The 19,217-nt window shown below is 47.2% G+C and overlaps 1 protein-coding gene and 1 long non-coding RNA gene across 30 annotated transcripts in view; one reads left to right on the top strand and one right to left on the bottom strand.

Annotated features, from left to right (window-relative positions):
• The window catches only part of LOC115943910 (uncharacterized), a 25,863-nt gene extending 14,975 nt beyond the window's left edge, over positions 1–10,888 (top strand). The window contains exon 2 of the long non-coding RNA XR_014148675.1: positions 8,595–10,888. This is a non-coding gene — a long non-coding RNA (uncharacterized LOC115943910). The remainder of the gene's footprint in view (positions 1–8,594) is intronic.
• Positions 1–19,217, bottom strand: part of TPM1 (tropomyosin 1) — a 27,296-nt gene that overhangs the window by 7,417 nt on the left and 662 nt on the right. For 5 of the 29 annotated variants that reach the window (XM_081831212.1, XM_081831225.1, XM_081831218.1 and 2 more), the window contains exons 2-8: positions 18,443–18,568; positions 6,555–6,688; positions 4,187–4,304; positions 2,602–2,672; positions 1,766–1,841; positions 1,240–1,302; positions 884–953 (exon numbers count right to left, since the gene is read on the bottom strand). In XM_081831212.1, the coding sequence (XP_081687338.1) occupies positions 884–953; positions 1,240–1,302; positions 1,766–1,841; positions 2,602–2,672; positions 4,187–4,304; positions 6,555–6,688; positions 18,443–18,568 (658 nt within the window). Of the gene's footprint in view, positions 1–883; positions 954–1,239; positions 1,303–1,765; positions 1,842–2,269; positions 2,346–2,601; positions 2,673–4,186; positions 4,305–6,554; positions 6,689–14,129; positions 14,324–18,442; positions 18,569–18,772; positions 18,899–19,217 lie in introns of those variants that run through there. The other 24 variants (XM_081831214.1, XM_081831227.1, XM_081831223.1 and 21 more) reach the window with 13 other exon arrangements.

Below are 19,217 nucleotides of genomic sequence, written 5' to 3'. Positions count from 1 at the left end.
GGTCTTCTTGCTAAGCTACCCTGCTCCTGGCCTGGGGGGCCTGAGAAGTGAGGGGAGCCACTCGTTTAGGGTGCTGCTGTGCCAAGTCTCCAGTTTAGTCTCTGTAATGAGGAGGGTTTCATTCTTTGCTGCACTCTGGCAGATTGTTTTGCAACCATCTGTCACCCTCTCTTCCCCACCAGCTTGGTTATCATCAGCACCAACGTCCGGTGCCTTCGCCAGCCCCTTCTGCCTTTCTTGTCCATTTTAAATATTTCCCTGTATTCTTTTTCATAGCTGACCCTCCACACGCCTCAGAGTTCAACATTTAGGATTTCTGTGAGACAAAGGTGGGTGTTACTAAAACAAAACCTACATACCTTAGGGGAGAAAGGCTTAAATATAATCTCAAACAACAATGTCCTATTAGCCCCACACCCCTTTCAGAATGTGGAGCATTTGCCAAGATATGAAGGACTTAAACCCAACCTTTATATTGGATTCTTACTTGGAAGATGAGTTGTGTCTAAAAACAAATCCATGCCACTCTGACAATCAGGAGGTATCACTGAGCAGAAAATACGCTAGTCGCTCTCACCTACAACCGCCTCACCCACAATGACAAGTAAACCTGCCACACTTCTCAGAGTGTGAAGTCAAGCTGGATGGCATCTGCCGTCACAGAGAGACGGGCCTCGTCTGGTGGCTAGCAGTCATCTGGTGAGCAGAGGACTCAGGTCCAAGAGTTTAAGAGCCACAGAATGAAAACCCCAAAGGGCAGACAGGAAGAATGTGCAAGAGCAAAGAAGCGTATCAAGGAGGATGCATTTAGGTTGGAAAACCGCTTTGCAAGGTCAGTGGTCAACCATAAGAACTAAATAAAAAATAAAACTTAAGATCTTACCTTCTAAGTCATCAATGCTTTTCTCCAACTTAGTTACTGACCTCTCCGCAAATTCAGCCCGAGTCTCGGCCTGTAAGGATGCCATTTATTTCAGTCAGAATTGGGAAGTTTTACATCGCTAGTAGCTACAAATACAGGGAGAACTAGAGAATGAAAGTCAAGCACAGCACCCACGAAATGGGTCTGGAATGGCCTGTCAGTCCGTCACTAGCACAGCACATTAACTCCAGGACCACCTTTGAATATTCCTGACTGGGCTCACCATACTTTTGAGATGAAGAAACCCTGACCAGCTCCATAAAAACGGGACTCAGTTAAAATCCAGTTGGCTTCATCTAAAACACTCATAATATTACCTCCTTCAGCTTGTCAGATAGGACCTTGATCTCTTCCTCATATTTGTCTTCCTTCTGCGAGTACTGTAATTAGAAAGAGCATTCCAGATGTCAGGCTACAGCTCCCTCTATACTCAGGTCTTCAAATACAAAGAAAGTGCCAGCCCAGCCAACAGATGTTGAGGATCTCTTAGGAGGTAATGGAGCCTCTGATATCAAATGGCACGCTACAATACATTCTCTGTTTTCTTGCCTATTGTTTTACATGGGATAAGAACAAGATAACTCAGCCAGGTGGCGCTTGGTTTAAATTAAATTGTTGCAGACGGACTCACATACTCAACATAAAATATGTTCTCAATTAAAAGAAAAAAAAAGAATGCTATCCAATAACCATCAGGAAATCACCTCACAATGATGCCATTTGCTAAATAAAATGCCTAAGGGACTCTTGCCTTCATCGGCGGGGCCTCAGACGAGAAAGAGTGCATGCCTTTTGAGCAGCTCTTATGAGACGCCTTTCCCCCACACCGTGCTCCTGGCCTACCTTCTCAGCCTGAGCCTCCAGTGACTTCAAGTTGTTCGTCACAGTTTTCAATTCTTCTTCAAGCTCGGCACATTTGCTAACGTTTTCGATCAGAGGCAGAAAGGGTGGGAGACAAGCCCAAGGAAGGAGGAGAGAAAAAGGAGAGGGATGGGAAAAAGTGAGAACTGAGTCCTAGAGAACAAAGGGCTGCCTTAAAGTAGCCAAATCGTCAGGTATTAAAATGCTCCATTTTGTCAAGGACACTGTCCCCAACCTTGCAACAGCACCAAGGCAGGGTGACAAAATCCAACAATTCTGAAGTGTGATAATTTGGCTTCTTTTTTTGGCTGCACCAAAGAGCATTTATGAAGGAAAAACAAAGGAGTATAAAGGACCCAAAGAAAGCATTTAAAGCAAGATAGAAGACAGCAGAGGGTGTCGTTATACCAAACGAACCAGTAGACACTGGAAGCTGAAAGACGTCTGGGTTGCAGTTAAACCTAAAACCACACGAGCCATCAGTACCTTATCCTCTGCAGCCATTAATGCTTTCAAGGTCTGATCCATTATTCTTAATTGTTCTTCCAGCTGTCGAACTTGGCTGTTAGTGGACACAGGAAATGCACAAGGCCATTCTCAAAATCAGTGTGCAGGGAAGGCATGCAGTGATACACGCATTCATACAGACACCCCACACAAGTCCTCCGTGTTTCATACTCGCAGCTCATCCACGGCAGATGAGCGCAGAAGGAGCCCGGAGCTGAAACAGGTAAATGTGCAGCTGCCAGAAGGTCATGCTGTTTAGTCACTGCTCTGGAGCACCCCACACACAGGACACCGGCACTGGGCCCGCCTACCTTTCCGAGAGCTCAGCCCGCTCCTCCGCGCGTTCCAGGTCACTCTCGATGATGACCAGCTTACGGGCCACCTGCAGCACAACACAACACACACACACCATGGGGCTGGCAAGCGTTAAGTAAGGGGACAGGGCATGGAGGCGGGTACTGGATCCATTAGACGTTCTTACAGACAAATAAGATGGCCCTTTTTCTCGTGGGCTGGAGAGAAGCCACTCTCTACCAGGAGGGCCAATGGAGAGTAGGCCAGAGGCTTCTGCTCACAAAGACCAGAATAGTTGGTTATGAGTAGGCAGTCTCATTTTTTTTTTTAAGATTTTATTTATTTTTTGACAGAGAGAGAGACAGCGATAGAGGGAACACAAGCAGGGGGAATGGGAGAGGGAGAAGCAGGCTTCCCGCCGAGCAAGGAGCCCGACGCGGGGCTCGATCCCAGGACCCTGGGATCACGACCCGAGCCGAAGGCAGACGCTTAACGACTGAGCCACCCAGGTGCCCCATGAGTAGGCAGTCTCATTTTAAGTCTGACCCAGGTGAAGTCCATATAATTACACAGCAGCCAGCCAAAGTGTGGAAGGAGGGAGAGCTATAAAATTCACAATCTCAAAAACAGCAGCATGATGAGACATGCTGCATTTGATGCTGTAAAGGTAGGCGCTGCCAAAAAACACTGAAAATACTCCTGAGAACTCTATCAATTTAGAGCTCTGTACCTCAACCTCCTCTTTGTGGAGGAGGTTAAAAATGACAACAGAACAGCAACAAAAGCTAACATGGGATGAGCTGGTAAGATGACTAATGAAGTCAACTCGGTATTCAGTGGAGGAAAGAACATGGGAGAAGAGGTCCTCTGAAGCATTTCAAGGAGGGTAACCTGGAAGAAGTAGTAGTAGTAGTAGTAGTAGTAGTAGTAGTAGTAGTAGTAGTAGTAGTAATAATAATAATAATGTGATGGGAAAAAGTAGTGTCAACACCATTTCAAGATAGCCATGATACATTAAGGGAAGACTGAAACAAGTCGTAATAGCTTTGTTATCATAGGAGGTCGTTCTCATGGGGCATGACCAGAAGCTGATTCACTGGTGAACCTCTCTTGACAGTGGGACTGAAAAGAGAGGACAGACTGAAAAGGGCCTCTTGAATCTACATGGCCTTTGGTGCATGGACTGTGTCTCTGTGCTGCGTGAACGGGATGGTGCTAGGCGAATCACACCAGGAAGAGTGGCCTGCACAGTGACAATACGAGAGGCTCTTTCCACAAGGGACAAGAGGCCCAACTCTCCCTTCTCCTGGCCAAAGGTCTTTTGTCCTGGTCTGGGGGTGGCAAAGGCAGGGGATCATGGGGGAAGCTTCAGTCCTTCTCAGTGCTATGGACTGGCTTCATGATAAAGCCTGGGATCCCTTAGCAGGATCAAATCAGAACTGCTTTCTAGAGACCGAGGAACTCTGCCTTCTCAAAACCACCCATTTCCACCAACAAAGCAGATCGTTTCACTAAAGAACACAAGGCTCTAAGCATTGCTCCCTGGGCCCCACCGAGGCCACTGCCGTGGAGTCCATGAGGCTTTGGGCCCCAAGATCTGACCTCTTCATACTTGCGGTCGGCATCTTCAGCAATGTGCTTGGCCTCTTTCAGTTGGATCTCCTGAATTTCCATTTTTTCCTCATCCTTTTGGGCTCGACTTTCAATGACTTTCATGCCTCTGAAAAGGAAGACAGGCAGGAAGACCCAAGGTTTAGAGATCAGCATAAACCCACACGGCACTGGTTTGTGAGGCTTGGTATAACTGGCAGACCCAAATAGAGCACAGAGCTGTTTTGACTTTCCAGCCCATGAAGCAAGAGTTTCCAGAGCTGAAGACAGAAAAAGCCACACGCTTCTCTGTTTATTGTGAATGAAACCTCACTTTTGATACTGGTGAAACTGTCTAGGGATCTAATGTTAAATGAAAGATACCATGTCAGGATCCTGTTTGAAACTGGGAGGCATGGGAACAGGAAAAGCAACATACTTTACTTGCTATATAAATAATGGGATTTCTTCCTTTTCCTGGTGGGAAGCTTCAGCGTGAAAATGGACCAAAGTTATAACAAAAACAAATCTGTCTTCATGTACTTCTTCCTACAAAGAAGGTAGCTATTCTTACCCCATTAGCTACAAATGTAAATATCAGATTGAACCATATGAAATTGCTGATACTTGATACATCAGACCTGTAAAAAATGACAATTTCATATGGGTCAACCTAATACTTTAGATAAGAAACTATGAATTTTGCCTTTAATAGAATTCTTTCATAATAGAGGTGTTGAGAAACGGACTGATACCAATGTCCATGCTGATATGTACATTTGGATCCCACGGTGTTAAGTTTTGGAAAATGTTAACTGTTCTGTGATATATTACAGTTTTATGGATTAAGTCATGTTAAAATGGGATTCATTCAGCAAAATCTAAGCAGACAGTTCAGATAAATAAACCACTTTTTTTTTTTTTTTTTAATTCATGAGAGACAGAGCGAGAGAGAAAGGCAGAGGGAGAAACAGGCTCCCAAGGAGCAGGGAGCCCGATGCGGGACTCGATCCCAGGACCCTGAGATCATGACCTGAGCCGAAGGCAGACGCTTAACCATCTGAGCCACTCAGGCGCCCTAAACCACTATTTTTTGATGAAGTGCTACGGTATATATTAGAAGACTGAGATTCGAGTCTTGGCTTGGCCGTCAATTTGCTCTGAGACTTTGGGCAGGCCTCATCACCTGCTAAGCCCTTGTTTTCTCATTTGTAAAATGAGGGGCCTGGGGTAAACGACCTCTAAATTCCTTTTTACTACCAAGTCTAACATTGCCAGATTGCCTTTTAGGTTCACTAACAAGTATATTTCAGGAAGAATCAGCCACAAAACCACTGGTATGTGTGTACTGTAAGAGATGATGAGTCATCCTAAGGAATTCCAAAACTCTTGGTTAGGGAAGAAACAATAAGCAACAGTGAATAATGAGCTGGAAACTTCAGCTTAAAAGCTTCTTGAATCTTCAAGTCTGAAATCACTCTTTATCCCTGGTGGCAGGGAGCAGAAACTCACTTCTATCCAAGAGGGAGAAATGGAAAGAGGGATTGACTCCATTCACCTGCCCAGGTCACAGCACGGATCCGCACTCCCAGCGTTCTGAGCCGCCACACTACTCTCTCAACCCTCCAGCAGGAGAACTCTCTCTAGTTTCGTGGAGTTGTTCTTGGAATGCTTCTGTGCAATATGAATACATGAGCTTGAGTGGCTGAGCACACCAGAAAATGCCTTCTAGAACGCATGGAGTTGTGCTGGGCTATATGGCCATGGTCTTCCTTTACTACCACAAAGCTGAATCTTGGAGACATCAGTCAGGTAAGAGCCAGGTTACAGGGAGCGGGCTCAGAATACGCAAGTATCCGACTGTACTGACATGTGCATGAGTGTCTTATTAGTGTTACTAAGTCCAAAACAATTACTTTAGCAGATCATATTTCTGTTTTATCTGTGCTTCCTCTTCCACTTATTTTTTGGGTTATTTGACAACTGATAGGCCCAGTCTCCTCTGCATATTTTAAAATAAAGGTTATCTTTTAAAAAATGCCTAACTGCTCTGTGGTCAGCAGGAATGAAGGAACCAATAGGCATCCTTAGAATATCTCATTTAAATGTCCCTCTCCTTCGCTGGACGGTGAGCTCTATGAGGGCAGGAATAGGATCTTTCTCTTCTTTGTAATCTTGGGGTTTAAAATAGTGCTTGGCACACAAGTGTCCCACTCATGTTAAACGAACAAACCTAGCAAAGTTATACCTGGGACTGACTGAGGAAATGATCCCACCAAGGGACTCTAAAACTCTTAAGCCCCAAAGATCAGGGAAGCCCCCCTGTCGCACCCGGAGGAGAGGCTGGTGCGGAAAGGTGGGCTGGGAGAGGTGCACTCACCTCTCGCTCTCGTCCGCGGCCTTCTCAGCCTCCTCCAGCTTCTGCAAAGCTGTTGCCAGTCGCTCTTGGGCACGATCCAACTCTTCCTCAACCAGCTGGATGCGTCTGTTCAGAGAAGCTACATCGGCTTCAGCCTAGGCAGAGAGAGTGAAAGGTACTTCAGACCAGGAGAGAAAGCGAGGGCAGTGCCTTCAGGAAGTGGCGGAGCCTGAAACACCAATTTCAGACAGGAAGCCTGGCGCTGTGGGGAGCTACCTCCAGGCTCACCACAAGCCCCGGTCCACTGGAGTTCTTGGAGGTGCGGCTCCGTTGATTTGGTACAGTGAATGCACACACTTGTGTGTTTACAAGTCTACACGCACCATTTTCAGCGGCCAGAGGGACTGTGAGCAAGTGCTCTCTCGCTAGGTTCCTTTCTTCCACAGAACTCCACACTGGCCCTACCTGACTGCCCAAGGAGCACTTCAGGACGGCCACCTCACTCACTGGGGCGCGAGGGCTGGACAGAGGTGAGACTTACCCAGGCTCGGCCGCACAAGACAAGAGCAGGACAGCCAGAAACCAGACTCAGGGGTCTGCATTCTCCTTTCTCCTGGCCACTTGCTCAAAGGAGTCTTATAAAGGAACTAAAATGTTTAAAAATTCAGCTGTTCCAAGATATACACCATACAGACGCAACGAAATCCAGTAACCGCCCCTCTCCCACCCTCTTCTCAGTGACCCCTGCAGAACTTGGTCATGCTGGAGCAGGGCCAAGACAAATTTCCCATGTGTTTTTGAGATAAGCTTACTGGCATTTCTTACAAGGTTGCTACAAGAAAAGTTTCAAACTCCGTAGAGAAAGCAGTATAGAGACTATTTTTATTGGTATCTGTATCTGAATTAAGAGGTTTCTTTTTTGGGGATGCGATGATTACCTACTATTACAAGCACTTGCTACTATGAGCCTCAGAACACTTGTAAGACTGTGATGGTCCCTCATACACACTGCATTAGGGTCTGTTTAGATACTATGCATGGAAATCAGCTAGCACTTACTAATCAGGTACCATTTCCTCATCCGCATCCACTTTGAGTATGTGCTTATCATGGGGTGATAAGGTTTTCAGGACACTTGAGAATTTTCTAAAAATTACAATACATACATACTTAGGCACCCATGTGATTTCTATCTATATTCCTGTCTTCTTTACTCAACAGGAAGCCTCCTGCATGTAGGGAGTCACAGTTCTCTGCATACAATATGGGCTCAGTAAATGTCTACTGAATAAAACAAGTAAAATCAACCTAATTTAAACAAAGCAATTTTCTTAGCTCATGGACCCATGACGTACACGGTTTGAAAGGCACGTGTAGTTAGAGAGAGGCTGTGCTTATGGTCTTGAATGAAATGAATCTGAGAACATGCAGCTCTTTGCTCATCAGGATTTGTAAAATTTTAAATGCCAAGTTTTGTCTGGAAAAGAGGTGATTAGGGTATCTCCAACCATGGTGAAGGACTTATAAAAAATTCAAATACACTTTTATCTTATCAAAAATTAATTATGTAGTAATAATTGGCTGATGGAGTCAGGGAATAGGGGAAAAGGGAAACGGATCTGAGGAGGAGTTTACAACCACATTGGCCTACAAGGTAAATCCTTACTGGGTTCTGCTAAGTCTGACCAGCTGGTGAGTATGGTTTTCTCTAGACAAGGGGTGAGGGTAATAGGAACAATACATTTCTTACATACAAGGAACTGTCTTTTTAGTTCTGTTTTTTAAAAATTAGAAGGAAGTGTACATGAAGGGTATACTTTGGGTCAGGTCTGCTTTTTTCACTTTTCCGTATTTTCCATTTCTAGTAAAATTCTATTCCCTTTATGAACGGGGGGGGGGTGGGGGGGGAGATAAGCACGCAAGTTGCAAAGTTGAAAACAAAAAAGAAGAGCAAAAACAAAAATACCATAGTAGAATGTCTATGTCATGTACTCAAAAGTATTTTTCTCCCCCCCTTCTTTATTATTTCTTTTAATCTGAAGGCAAGTATCTTTGTTACAGGTGCTGTGGCCAGAGAAATGTCAACAAGATTTTCCAAATGTTTTCTTGTAGCCACCACATTCTAAGTTTCTGCTTTGTGTTTCATCTGGGCCCCAACCTTGAGAACTTCCTACTCACAGAAAGAAGACTGTTTCTGCTCTAAGGAAAGGGCCTTCTGGGTGACAGGGCAGTCTAGGTCCCCAGCTCCTCATGTGGCTGAGGCACCAGAGAATAAGGAAACCATACCCCATGCTCGTTCCTGCCTCTGTACACAAGAGCTCCCTCCCTGAGAGGTCCCTACATCAATCTGTATCTTCCCTCTTATTGCCTCTCACTCTAACCATTCCCTCCTTTAGTTCTAGACTCTGTTTTATAAATGTCACTAACTCTTTCCCTGGGGGCATGTTGTAGAAACTTAGACATCCTGACATTATGGGTTGTGTCCTATAGGACCTCATATAGGGTTTCATATAGGGCACCCAAGCCACAACTGGGAATGGAGGTCCATTCTAGGATCTAGGAATGTTCGCACACAGAGAGCAGACATGTGGGTGGGTCACAAAATGGGGTCTCATTTGTTTAGCTGGAAGAGTCCCTAGGCATCATTCAGCAGTCCCCACAACTGGCTGAGTGTCAGAATCCACTAGGAGGTGCGCATTAATAATGCAAAGTTCTAGGCCCCATTCCTAGAGATTCTGATTCAGGAGGTCAGAAGGGAGGGCAGGCATCTGCAATATAAATAAGCAACCTGTTCCATTCCTGCACCTTCCCCACCCCACCATCCACAGAAGCTGGCTAATACTGTGGGAACCACTCTTTGAGCTCTCCGTTCAAAACAAAGGAGAGGGATCTTTGATCCAGAGGGCTGACTATGCTCAGGCCATCAGTGGGAGACAAGACTAAAGCCCCAGTTGCCTGGGTCCTCGTGTGTGGGTTCTGTCACTTCTCATGGCCTCCAGGGATCTCCGGCACTCTCTCTCTTCCTATGTCAGAGTGGGAGGTCCTCTACAGCCTCCCCTAACACAACTGCCCATGCGAAAGAAAGGCTTCCGTGACAGAGGCCAGCCAGGACTAGAAGAGTTACTGTACTGAATATCATCCACTAAACAAGTCCTCTTGGTCCTTTCTGAAATACGGCGTGGCGTTACATCAAAAACTTCATCACAGCGCACTCACAGGTGACCCCTCCCGTATGGACACAGAGCATTTGCTCTCAAGCCGGGAAGCCAATACCTGCTGCCCCTGAGGTTTCTCAGGACAGGCACAGGTGCTTGTCGGCTCCAGCTGGGACCTGAGGGCAGTGTCTGGGGTAAGTCTATCCCCATGAAAGCTTTCCCTGGGAAAAACCTGGACTCTCACTGGCTTCTCAGGCCCTACCATACTGGTATGGTCACAATGCTGTTTGGGTCTCCAGAATGCAAATTAAGTTTAATTCCACAAATGAATTCAGAGCACTTCTTTCTCTCTTATTTTTACTGGCACATGCGTGTGTGTGTGTGTGCGCGCGCGTGCACACGTGTATGTGTGTATTTGGGATTATGCCCTGTGTTCAAAAGGCTCCTATCTCTCACCTTCACTAGCTTTTATTTCTGGTGTTTTCTAAGTTCTGAGGTTTATTTAGGTATTCTCTAAGGCTCCTTTCATCACAGAACCTGGGCAGTCTACTTAAGATGTAACCTGCGACTACCTCTGCCCACAGCCACATGAGTATCTGTTATTTTAAAAGCACATACAACTAACAAGGCTTTTGGGAAGGGTCAAGACCCCAGACGCAAGATTATTTCCAGGCATGGAAATCACCCTTCGTGTGCTGCGTTAGCTTCTTCTAACAACGGGCCCGTGTGTTGACATGGCTGGTGGAGTCTTTCAATTTGGGACGCTGCTTTCTTTTATTTCAAAAGTGCTATTGTGTCCCAACATGTAATGAGCTCCTCAGAAAAGAGACTGCTCTATTAGCAAAAGCTACCAGTTAGCTTCCTGCAGATCTGCCGTTAACCACCAGGCACTTCGCAGTTGTGCCTCCCCTGTCCCCTCGCCCAAACCGAAGGTACTAGCTACCTACACAGAAAACAAGGGCAGGCACGCCACTGCCCCCCACCCAACACGGCACCACACGGAAATCAAGGGTATGGCCACCACAATACAGCAAAATATTACTTCAAGTCTGATTTGAAAGAAAACTTTTACGAGGCCTACATTTATTTTCATGAAATCCAGATGTCTTAGCCAATACAAAAAAAAAAACACACACACACACACCAAAAACCCAAATAAAAATAGCAATGATGTTTGCTTTAAAAAAAAAAAGTATTCTAGTTAATACTAATAAGAAAAAAATAATTGTAGGAAAATAACATGATAGCCTAAAAAGTGATCCTCTGGAATATGTTTTCAAAGCTCTGACTGAACCACAGTGGAACATGGGAGGATCAAAGGTCAGGCATTTTTATTTCACGCAAACTGTAGTTACACAGAGGTTTCACCCAACTTGCTGTGTAAGACCAAATGACTACAGCCAAGTTAAACTTCTGCCCTTATATGGTAAGGAAAGGGGGAAAAAAACCACTGATGACATTAAGGGGCACTCCCATGGATAACAGATAAACACAACCTCCTCTGTCTGTGCCAAGGCCTATAATTTATGAGGCATATTTGTATAATGAGGGAGAACGGACATGAACAGGGCATTGTAGTGCCCTTGCCTTGCCTACATATGAAAACAGAAATCATGAGTATATATTCCAGTTACTGCCAGGAACCGGGGGTGCCAATGTGAGCACAAAGCACACTCTCGAGCCTCCTGGTTTCAGAGATATTTACCAACTCAAAAGTGGTAATAATAAATAATAATAATAAAATTACCAGTTAAGAACCTATAGGCTGTAACTTTACGTCTCCTTGTTTGGGGGATACGACCCAGAAAGGGGGAAAGACTGGCTCCTTCTTGCTCCTTTTTCCTTTGAGAATGACAAAAAACATACAAAACCCCAGTGGGTCACAAGACCCAGAGTCAATCATTATATCAGGCAAAGTATCCTCATTCCAACAGTCTGAAGGGCCCACACACCTTGGAAAAACAAACCAGTAGGAAATAAGCAATAGCCAATTTTTCCAAGGTAAGTGCTGACATAATTGGGCCAATTAAAGATTTTTTTTTTTTTTTTTTTTTTTTTTTTTATTCATGAGAGACAGAGGGAGAAAGGCAGAGGGAGAAGCAGGCTCCCAAGGAGCAGGGAGCCCGATGCGGGACTCGATCCCAGGACCCTGAGATCATGACCTGAGCCGAAGGCAGACGCTTAACCATCTGAGCCACCCAGGCGCCCTGGGCCAATTAACTATAGCACGTCCAAACTTTTGAGAATCAGAATTTAGAGCCAACTCTCCAGATATTTTTTGCAGTGGCTCAGGATTCTGTCACTAAACCTGTATCTTTGCTGCCAAGATAAACTGACTAGCTTAACTCACAGCTCTGAGAACTACCAAGAGGCCGCCTTCAATAAGCTACCTCTAAGTTCCAGTTGCAGAAGTCAGAAACAACTCTCAATCTGAAATGGTCTCTTCAATGGTTTGATTCAGTCCTCAAACTGCTATCTTAAAAAGGTTCTGTGTCGGGTCAACTGGGTAGAGTTTTCCAAATTACTTTCAAAAAAACCGGAACCAATTAAACCACTTTAAATACAAAACTTTGAAAAGAATGAAAGCATCATCTTTAGCCGACAGGCACAGGAAGACTACTGTCATGAAAACGATGCACAAAAGAGAAGATGAGTGTAAGAGTAACAACGTGCCCTTCATGAAATGAATCTTCTGCTTCTAACCTCAATCACAAGGCGCTCCTGGATAGGACCACATATTCCCTTTCTTAGGAGGGTGAGGGGAGTTCTACTGACTTCCGCCACTGACATCACTTCAACCAAACATCTTCTCCAGTCTGCCCATGCCCTCTCCAAGTTCCAAAAGAAAAAAAAATGATTAAAAGCATTTATATGGAGTGTTTTCAGATGTAGTGAAACGAGCAGGCCATTTTTAAAGACCCTCTGATAGGTGGTGAACTGAAGGCAAAGGGGCAACGAGCAAAGCCAAGTGCTGTGCAGTTTTAATACCAGCTGACACTTAGCACTTCCTCTGTTGTGCCAAACACCGCTGTAACTTCTTTACACATACTAATTCCCTTCACCACCTCAACAGGCACGTATTAGTATTATCCACATTTTAAAGTGAGGGATCTGAGAGACTGAGAAGTTAATTTGCCCAGTGTCTCAAAGGTAGGAAGTAGTGGAAGCCAGAATTCAAATCCTGGCAGTCTGGGTCCAAAGTTCTCGTTCTTATCCATCATGTTCTATTAGTTTTAATGGCTCAAGGACAGCGGCTAGCCAGTCAGAGAGGGAACCGGAATCAATTTATTGCCCTATCAAATTCAGACACATCTATGCAGTCTCTGTTGACTGGTTCTCAAGAAAATTATCTTTTGCTTATTAATTTCCTGATTCCCGTCTGTATTTTATCTCAAATTTCCTCTAGTTAGGGCTTCCTCCTAAGAGAACCCATTTGCTTCTATGCATTTTATGCAAAACAGGTCTTGAAGTTTCTGCAGCCAGCCATATTGCCATTACCAACACCTAACCAACAGGATTTACTCAACTCAGAATGGGTCCATATTAAGCACAGCTGGACACCATATTATGCTTGTCATTAAATTCCCAAGGTGTTTGAGTATCCTGATTTAAAACACACACTCAAAAACCAACAAATAGCAAATGCCTGAACTACCTCTGAAATCCTCTTCCTGCCTTAGGAGAAAGGAAGGAAGCCACCAGGTATTACATTCAACATGGGGGAGGGGGAAGCCGGCAAGAGAATACACCCAATCATTGTGGACATTTAGCCAACTTTTTTCAATACTCGGTAACAAAGGAATGTCTGTATAAGGCCACTAGGGAGGCGAGATGGTTAATACAAAGGAAACGGTGAACGGGTCTCTTACTATTAAGTCAGAACCTGGCGCTGTCAACGTCTCAACCCCCACAAAGAAACAGGCTTCCAGAAAACCAATGGTCAATGGGGATGGTGGAGTTTAGCATTCCCAGGCCCTAAAGTCTGGCAGTACCCCAGACTTGCCCTGTCAGCGCCCCTTTCCAAGGGAACGGATTTCCAAAAGGATTTCCCTCTTCCCTCCCCACCCTTCGAGTAAATAAGGCTAGCAGCGCAAAGTGCACATCCCGGGGGACCCAAGACACCCGGGCCGAATGCAAAAAAACCCCCCAAATAGAGCCCTTTCTGGGAAAGTGCTGCTTCCAGAACCTTCTCAACACCACTCCTGCTTCCCCTCGGAGCTTTTACTTTAAACCAGCTAAGATGGAAAGGAAGGGCTGAAAAGAACAGGCAGGGCCACTCCCTAGAACCAGACGCCAGCTGCCCCAGGTGCGCCAGGTGCACCCCCGGAGGCCTGGGGGCAGCGGTAGGTGGGCTCCGGAGGGCCCTGCTCCTTGCAATGGGCCCGACTGCGGCGGAGGCGCCTCTGGGTGGGGGTGGGTGGGCGATGGGTGGGTCCCTTACGGTCTCCCTCAGCTTCCTCTCGTAGTCAAGCTCGCGCTGCAGGCTGCCCGCGCGCTCCTCCGCGGCGTCCGCCTGCTCCTGCAGGCTCCGGATTTTCCTCCGCACCGCCTCCAGCGAGCTGCTCCCGGCCATCGCTCGGGGCGGCGGCGGCGGCGGGCTGCGGTGGGAGAGGCCGGCTGCTGCGCTGCGGCCGCACTCCTGAGCGCCCAGCCGCCCCGCCCAAGCCGCGCCGCACCGCGCCGCACAACGGCGGCGCCCCCAGCGGCCCAGGACCAGCCCGGAAGTGGCGGTCTCCCGGGCGGCGCAGGCGAACCGCAGGCGGGTGCGCGAGCGCCGGGGGCGGGCACAGCGGGCGGGGCGGGGCGCGCGCCGCGGACCCCGGGAATTTGCAAACCGGGGAGATACTGCGCATGCTCGCGGCATCCGGGCGGGTGGAGGCGGTGGGCGCGCTGAGGGACACCTGGAGAGCTGGGCACGGCCGGGTGGCAGGCCAGCGTGCCAGGGATTTTACTTGGACTCCCAGCGCCCCTCCCTGGCTCCACGTTGACCCAGGGTAACGGACCTGGCTGTTAAGGGCGACGGTGCCGCCTACTGGCGGCGGGATCATCGCACTCGGGAGTTCTGGATTCCCAAGCCGGAGGAGAGAAGCTGAGCGAGGGGTTTGGGGCCTGAATGTGTCCCCAGAGGGACCTAAAGAACCCCAGCACTCAAGAGCCTAACCACCACAACCTTCCTCCCTCACCAAACTCGCGAAGTGGAAGCCGCTAACATATTGCATTGTGATTAAACCTTCTAAATGCAGCTTTCCTAGGTTAGAATCCGGCTCCTAGATCTCTCCTGGCTGTTGACTTTGGTCAAATAACTGGACTTTTATGGGCTTCATCTATAAAAGTGGGGTTAATAGTAGTACTTTCCTCATAGGGCTGTGGCGAGGATTATGAAATCATATAAAGCACTTAGCACAATACATTGTACATAGTTAAATGATCGCTTTAGTGATATAGATGCAGGCACTGTCTTAAGAGTCAGGCGGGGGCGCATAACCAGCTGTGTTCTCAGGGCCCCGAGCCTCTTTGGAGCTCACTTTCCTTTCCATAAAAACAATCATCTCGAGGGTCCCTTATACTTACAAACTTCTCTGGTTTTAGATCAGCCTCAGAGATCTTCTGGAATCTGACCAATTCTGGGCTGGACTGAGATGCCTTTAAAAAGGCACAGCCGTGAAGGCTACAGAACCCTCTGAGAGCCTCTGGCTACAGTTGGATGAAAACCCAATCTCTGGGAACCGTCCTCTGCCAATTCTCCCACTGGGCTCCATTTTTAAATGCCTTTTAAGTCTCACGGCTCTCTTCCTCACCTTTCGCACAGGAGGCCCTTCAAGTCAATTTCTGATGTGTTTAAGTGTGGGAATAATGAAGGATAAAAAATATACTTGATACCCCCCCCCCCTCCAAAGCCCTAACAACGACCCTCCTCCTTTGCTTTCCCCCACTCATTTTCTTTGGACTTTGTCGCAGTCTCCGCTGAGACTCTCACAAACCTCAGCATGTGCCCTCACGTCCTGTAGGTGGAGCCTCTGGCTTTGTTTCCACACAGTTCATCTGGTCAGGAGGGAGGTTACAACTCCTCCCCTAGAGGAGTACAGACTGTGGGCCTCCAACTTTGAAGGTGGAGGAAGGGGGCGTCTGGGGGCCTCCAGGAGGAGCCAGGGAAACTGCTGGACACTTGCAAGTGCTCTTGGCAGCCAACTAATGACTTAACGTCCTGCTTTTCAAACACCTGGGAAAGACAGTTTCAGGTGAGTTCATTTTCATGCTGATGTCATTATACAAGAGTTTAGGGCAGTTCTCAACCTTGGCTTCACATTTAAAAAATACTAATGCGTGGGTTCCACTCCCAGAGGTTCTGATTTAATTGACCTGGGGTGCAGCCTGGATTTAAAAGGAGGTTTTAAAACCTCCCTAGGAGATTCTGTTTACGTAAGGTTGAGAATTACTGATTTAGGGAGCAAAGACCTACAAGGAATAAAGACTCACATACTGCAAATATTAGATACATCACAATTATTGGGGAAGGAGTGGAGGGCCAGAGAGAAAATGGAGCCTTTGATCCCCTTCAGGCTCATTTAGGTGGAACACCAAAAATTTCACACCAAAACCACCAGGGTGCTACCTTGTGAATTACAATCTTTCAAGCTAGGAAGACCCCCTCCTTCTGGAATAAGATTTGTAAAGTATGTTGGTAAATAAGCAGAAAAACGTTTTTAGTAGTAGGAAAAAATGAAAATGTTTTTACACTGGTGAGTAATGACAGTAAAGTATCCTCATTCCAAATGTAGTATGAAGCTACCTCAGGAAGCTGACCTACCTCCCTCTTTCTCTAGTGATATCAGTCTCTTTCTCCTTAAGTCTTGGCTATTTTTACTAGTTAGGAATCACTTTAAATATAGCAATTCTTCGCAAATGTTCTTCAACATCCCTATAGGTTCCAAACAACCTAAAATGTCTTAAAAGGGAAGACGATCAATATACTACAAAAAAGAAAGAAAGAAAAAATGAAACAAAACGAAAAGTAACATATTAGGGACAGTTTTCCGGTAGGAAAAAAAAGAACCAAAACAGTTTCAAAAATTTCCCTCCCCTGCTAACCACGCCCCCACCAAGGTGGCTTTAAATATCCTCATTTCCACTTCTGCCCCACCTCATTCCAGCATTCCCTTAAACAAGACTTTTTCATAAGGACATGATAGCACTACATAGTTACAATAATTATGATCTTTTTTCCCTTTAAGAATTGTAGTAGCTTTTTTCTCCTTCTCTTGCCTTCAGTCTTACTGGGCTATTTTCAAATTCTCTGCATTCTTTTCCTTATAAGGAATATCTCTCCTTGATCTATCAGCGGCTCTTTTGAAAAAGCTAAATAAACGTCCTGCTGGAGAATTTGGGGGAGACAGACATCCTCCATTTAACCTTATACGGAGCAGACATCTGATCTACATTATACAAAGCAGGCGCAGAGTTATGTGTGTTTTTGGCTCTTTTTCTAAAGCCAGGTAGTTTGTAACTTTAATGTTTTAGCTAAGTCAGTGCTTCTGTGAACCCCTTTCCAATAATCTTGACGGTCATTGAAATATTTTTGTCTATTCTAAATGTCCTATGTCTGGATTTCTCATTTACAAAGCATGCTTGGAGATTACATTTTAAGCCTTTCAAGCCACAAAAAGCCTTTACTGGTTTCAAGACCCAAGACCCTCCAGCAATTTGCATCGTACTCTCATACAAGAAATTCTGCCTTTGTGCTTGGTAGTTCAACTTCTGGGCACAGCTTTCCCCGGTGCTCATACATTCTTGGAATTGTTACTAACTTCCCAAGGAATTCTTTCCTAATTGGGCCTCTAGCCTTAATGAGCTTCTACAATGGAATCCAACAGTATGAAAAGAAGTCGTTCCTTTGGAAATCTGATGCTTGGCTTGACTTATGGGGCAGAAGAGGCAGGCTCTTCAGTGAAAAAGATTCCAAAGTGCAGTGGACAAAGTGCTGGTAGAGTTTTTGCAGTATGTGCATCACCCCTGAAACTATGTGGTGGTTGTCAGAAGGCTGACAGGTGGGGGTGGGGCAAGCAGGAGGGGCAGGGGGCAGTTAGCTCACTATACCATATAAAGCACTGAGCTATATATAACTCCCAGGGTACTTTCAGGATCTAGTGCTGTCAGACTGCAGACCCAAGCAAGTATCATCTTCCCAGGCAGATCTTAAGGGCTGGATTAAGGCTTCCCTAGTGAGAAAGGAAGCTTCAGGGGTCTCTGCACTCCAACATCAAGCTCAGCCTTCTAAGTAAAAGCACCATGCCATTCCTTCAATTTAGAGGCCAGGTCCTCTGTACCCTGATTAGACTCACCATGGAAAACCAGGCATTCCCACCCACCTAAGGTGGCAAAGGAAAGAAGGTAAAGAAAACCAGGCATTCTGTTTGCACAAACCTTGGTGATGACACCTCAGAGGTTTTCTGCCACCAGGGAGGCAAGGTTCACCTCCAGCATCCAATTTCAGCCACTCCACTCCCAGCTTTTCACCCGCCCACCTCCACCCCCAGGAGTGGGGGAAAGAAGGAGAAAAAGAGGAGTGGATGAAATATAAATGAATGTGTGCAATAGAAGTCTGAGGCAGCATCCAGTGCTCTGGGCCATGTCAGGGCTGTGTGCGGGTGTCCAGCAGGAGGAGGTGACCCTCCTCCATTGCTCCTTGGCCACTGTGGTGACGGCAGAGTGGCCACCGGGCAGGAGGTGAGGGAGGTGGTGTGTGAGTGCACTTACGTCCGTGGCCTTTTTCTCCGCCAGCTCCAACTTCTCCTGGGCATCTTTGAGAGCCTCGGAGTATTTGTCCAGTTCATCTTCAGTGCCCTTGAGTTTCTTTTGCAGCGACACCAGCTCATCTTCCAGCTGGGAGTTGGCCGTGGGGGACGGGGAGGGGTGGGGGTGGGGTGCAGCAGGCAGCGTGATCCCGCAGGGGAGGGGTGTGGGTGCACAGAACCAGAAGGACAGGGACAGCGGGAGAGAGAGAGAGGGAAAGACAGGGAGGGAGAGAGAAAGAGAGAGACAGAGTTAGCCATTCGTGCGCCGCGCCACGCCGCGCGCCCCGGGTACCTTGGCGGCGGCCTCATCCGCGGCCAGGAGGCTGTCCTCCGCCTTGTGCAGCTCCTCCAGCACCCGGTCCCGCTCGTCCTCCGACGCCCGCAGCAGCTTCTCCTTCGCCGCGATGTCCTCCTCGAGCTGGGGGGCAGCGGCGGGCGGGCGGGCGCGGGCGGCCGGCACGGACCGGGTGTTAGACACACACACAACACACGAGCGCCTGGTTGGCTGGGGCCCCTCGGCTTGGGGCGCCGCCGACTTGGGGTTCAAGGGTCTCTAGGTAACCTCTTCTCTCCCGAAGCTGGAACCGCACTGTGGCCCACCCTGCACCCCCACCTCCCGCGGGACGAGGCTCCTGCCGAGGCCTCAGCGGGCTCAAGTCCACAACTGGGGGTGCAGAAAAACGCCCCTGTCTCCCTGGCCTTCGGGCCCTACTCTCTATTCTATCCCATCTTTGTTC

The sequence above is a fragment of the Leptonychotes weddellii genome, chromosome 9 (genome assembly GCF_054177405.1).
Source record: "Leptonychotes weddellii isolate Sample4059 chromosome 9, ASM5417740v2, whole genome shotgun sequence".
NCBI lineage: Eukaryota > Metazoa > Chordata > Mammalia > Carnivora > Phocidae > Leptonychotes > Leptonychotes weddellii.
The sequence above is the reverse complement of the archived record's forward strand: the minus strand, read 5'-3'. Positions and strand labels throughout refer to the sequence as shown.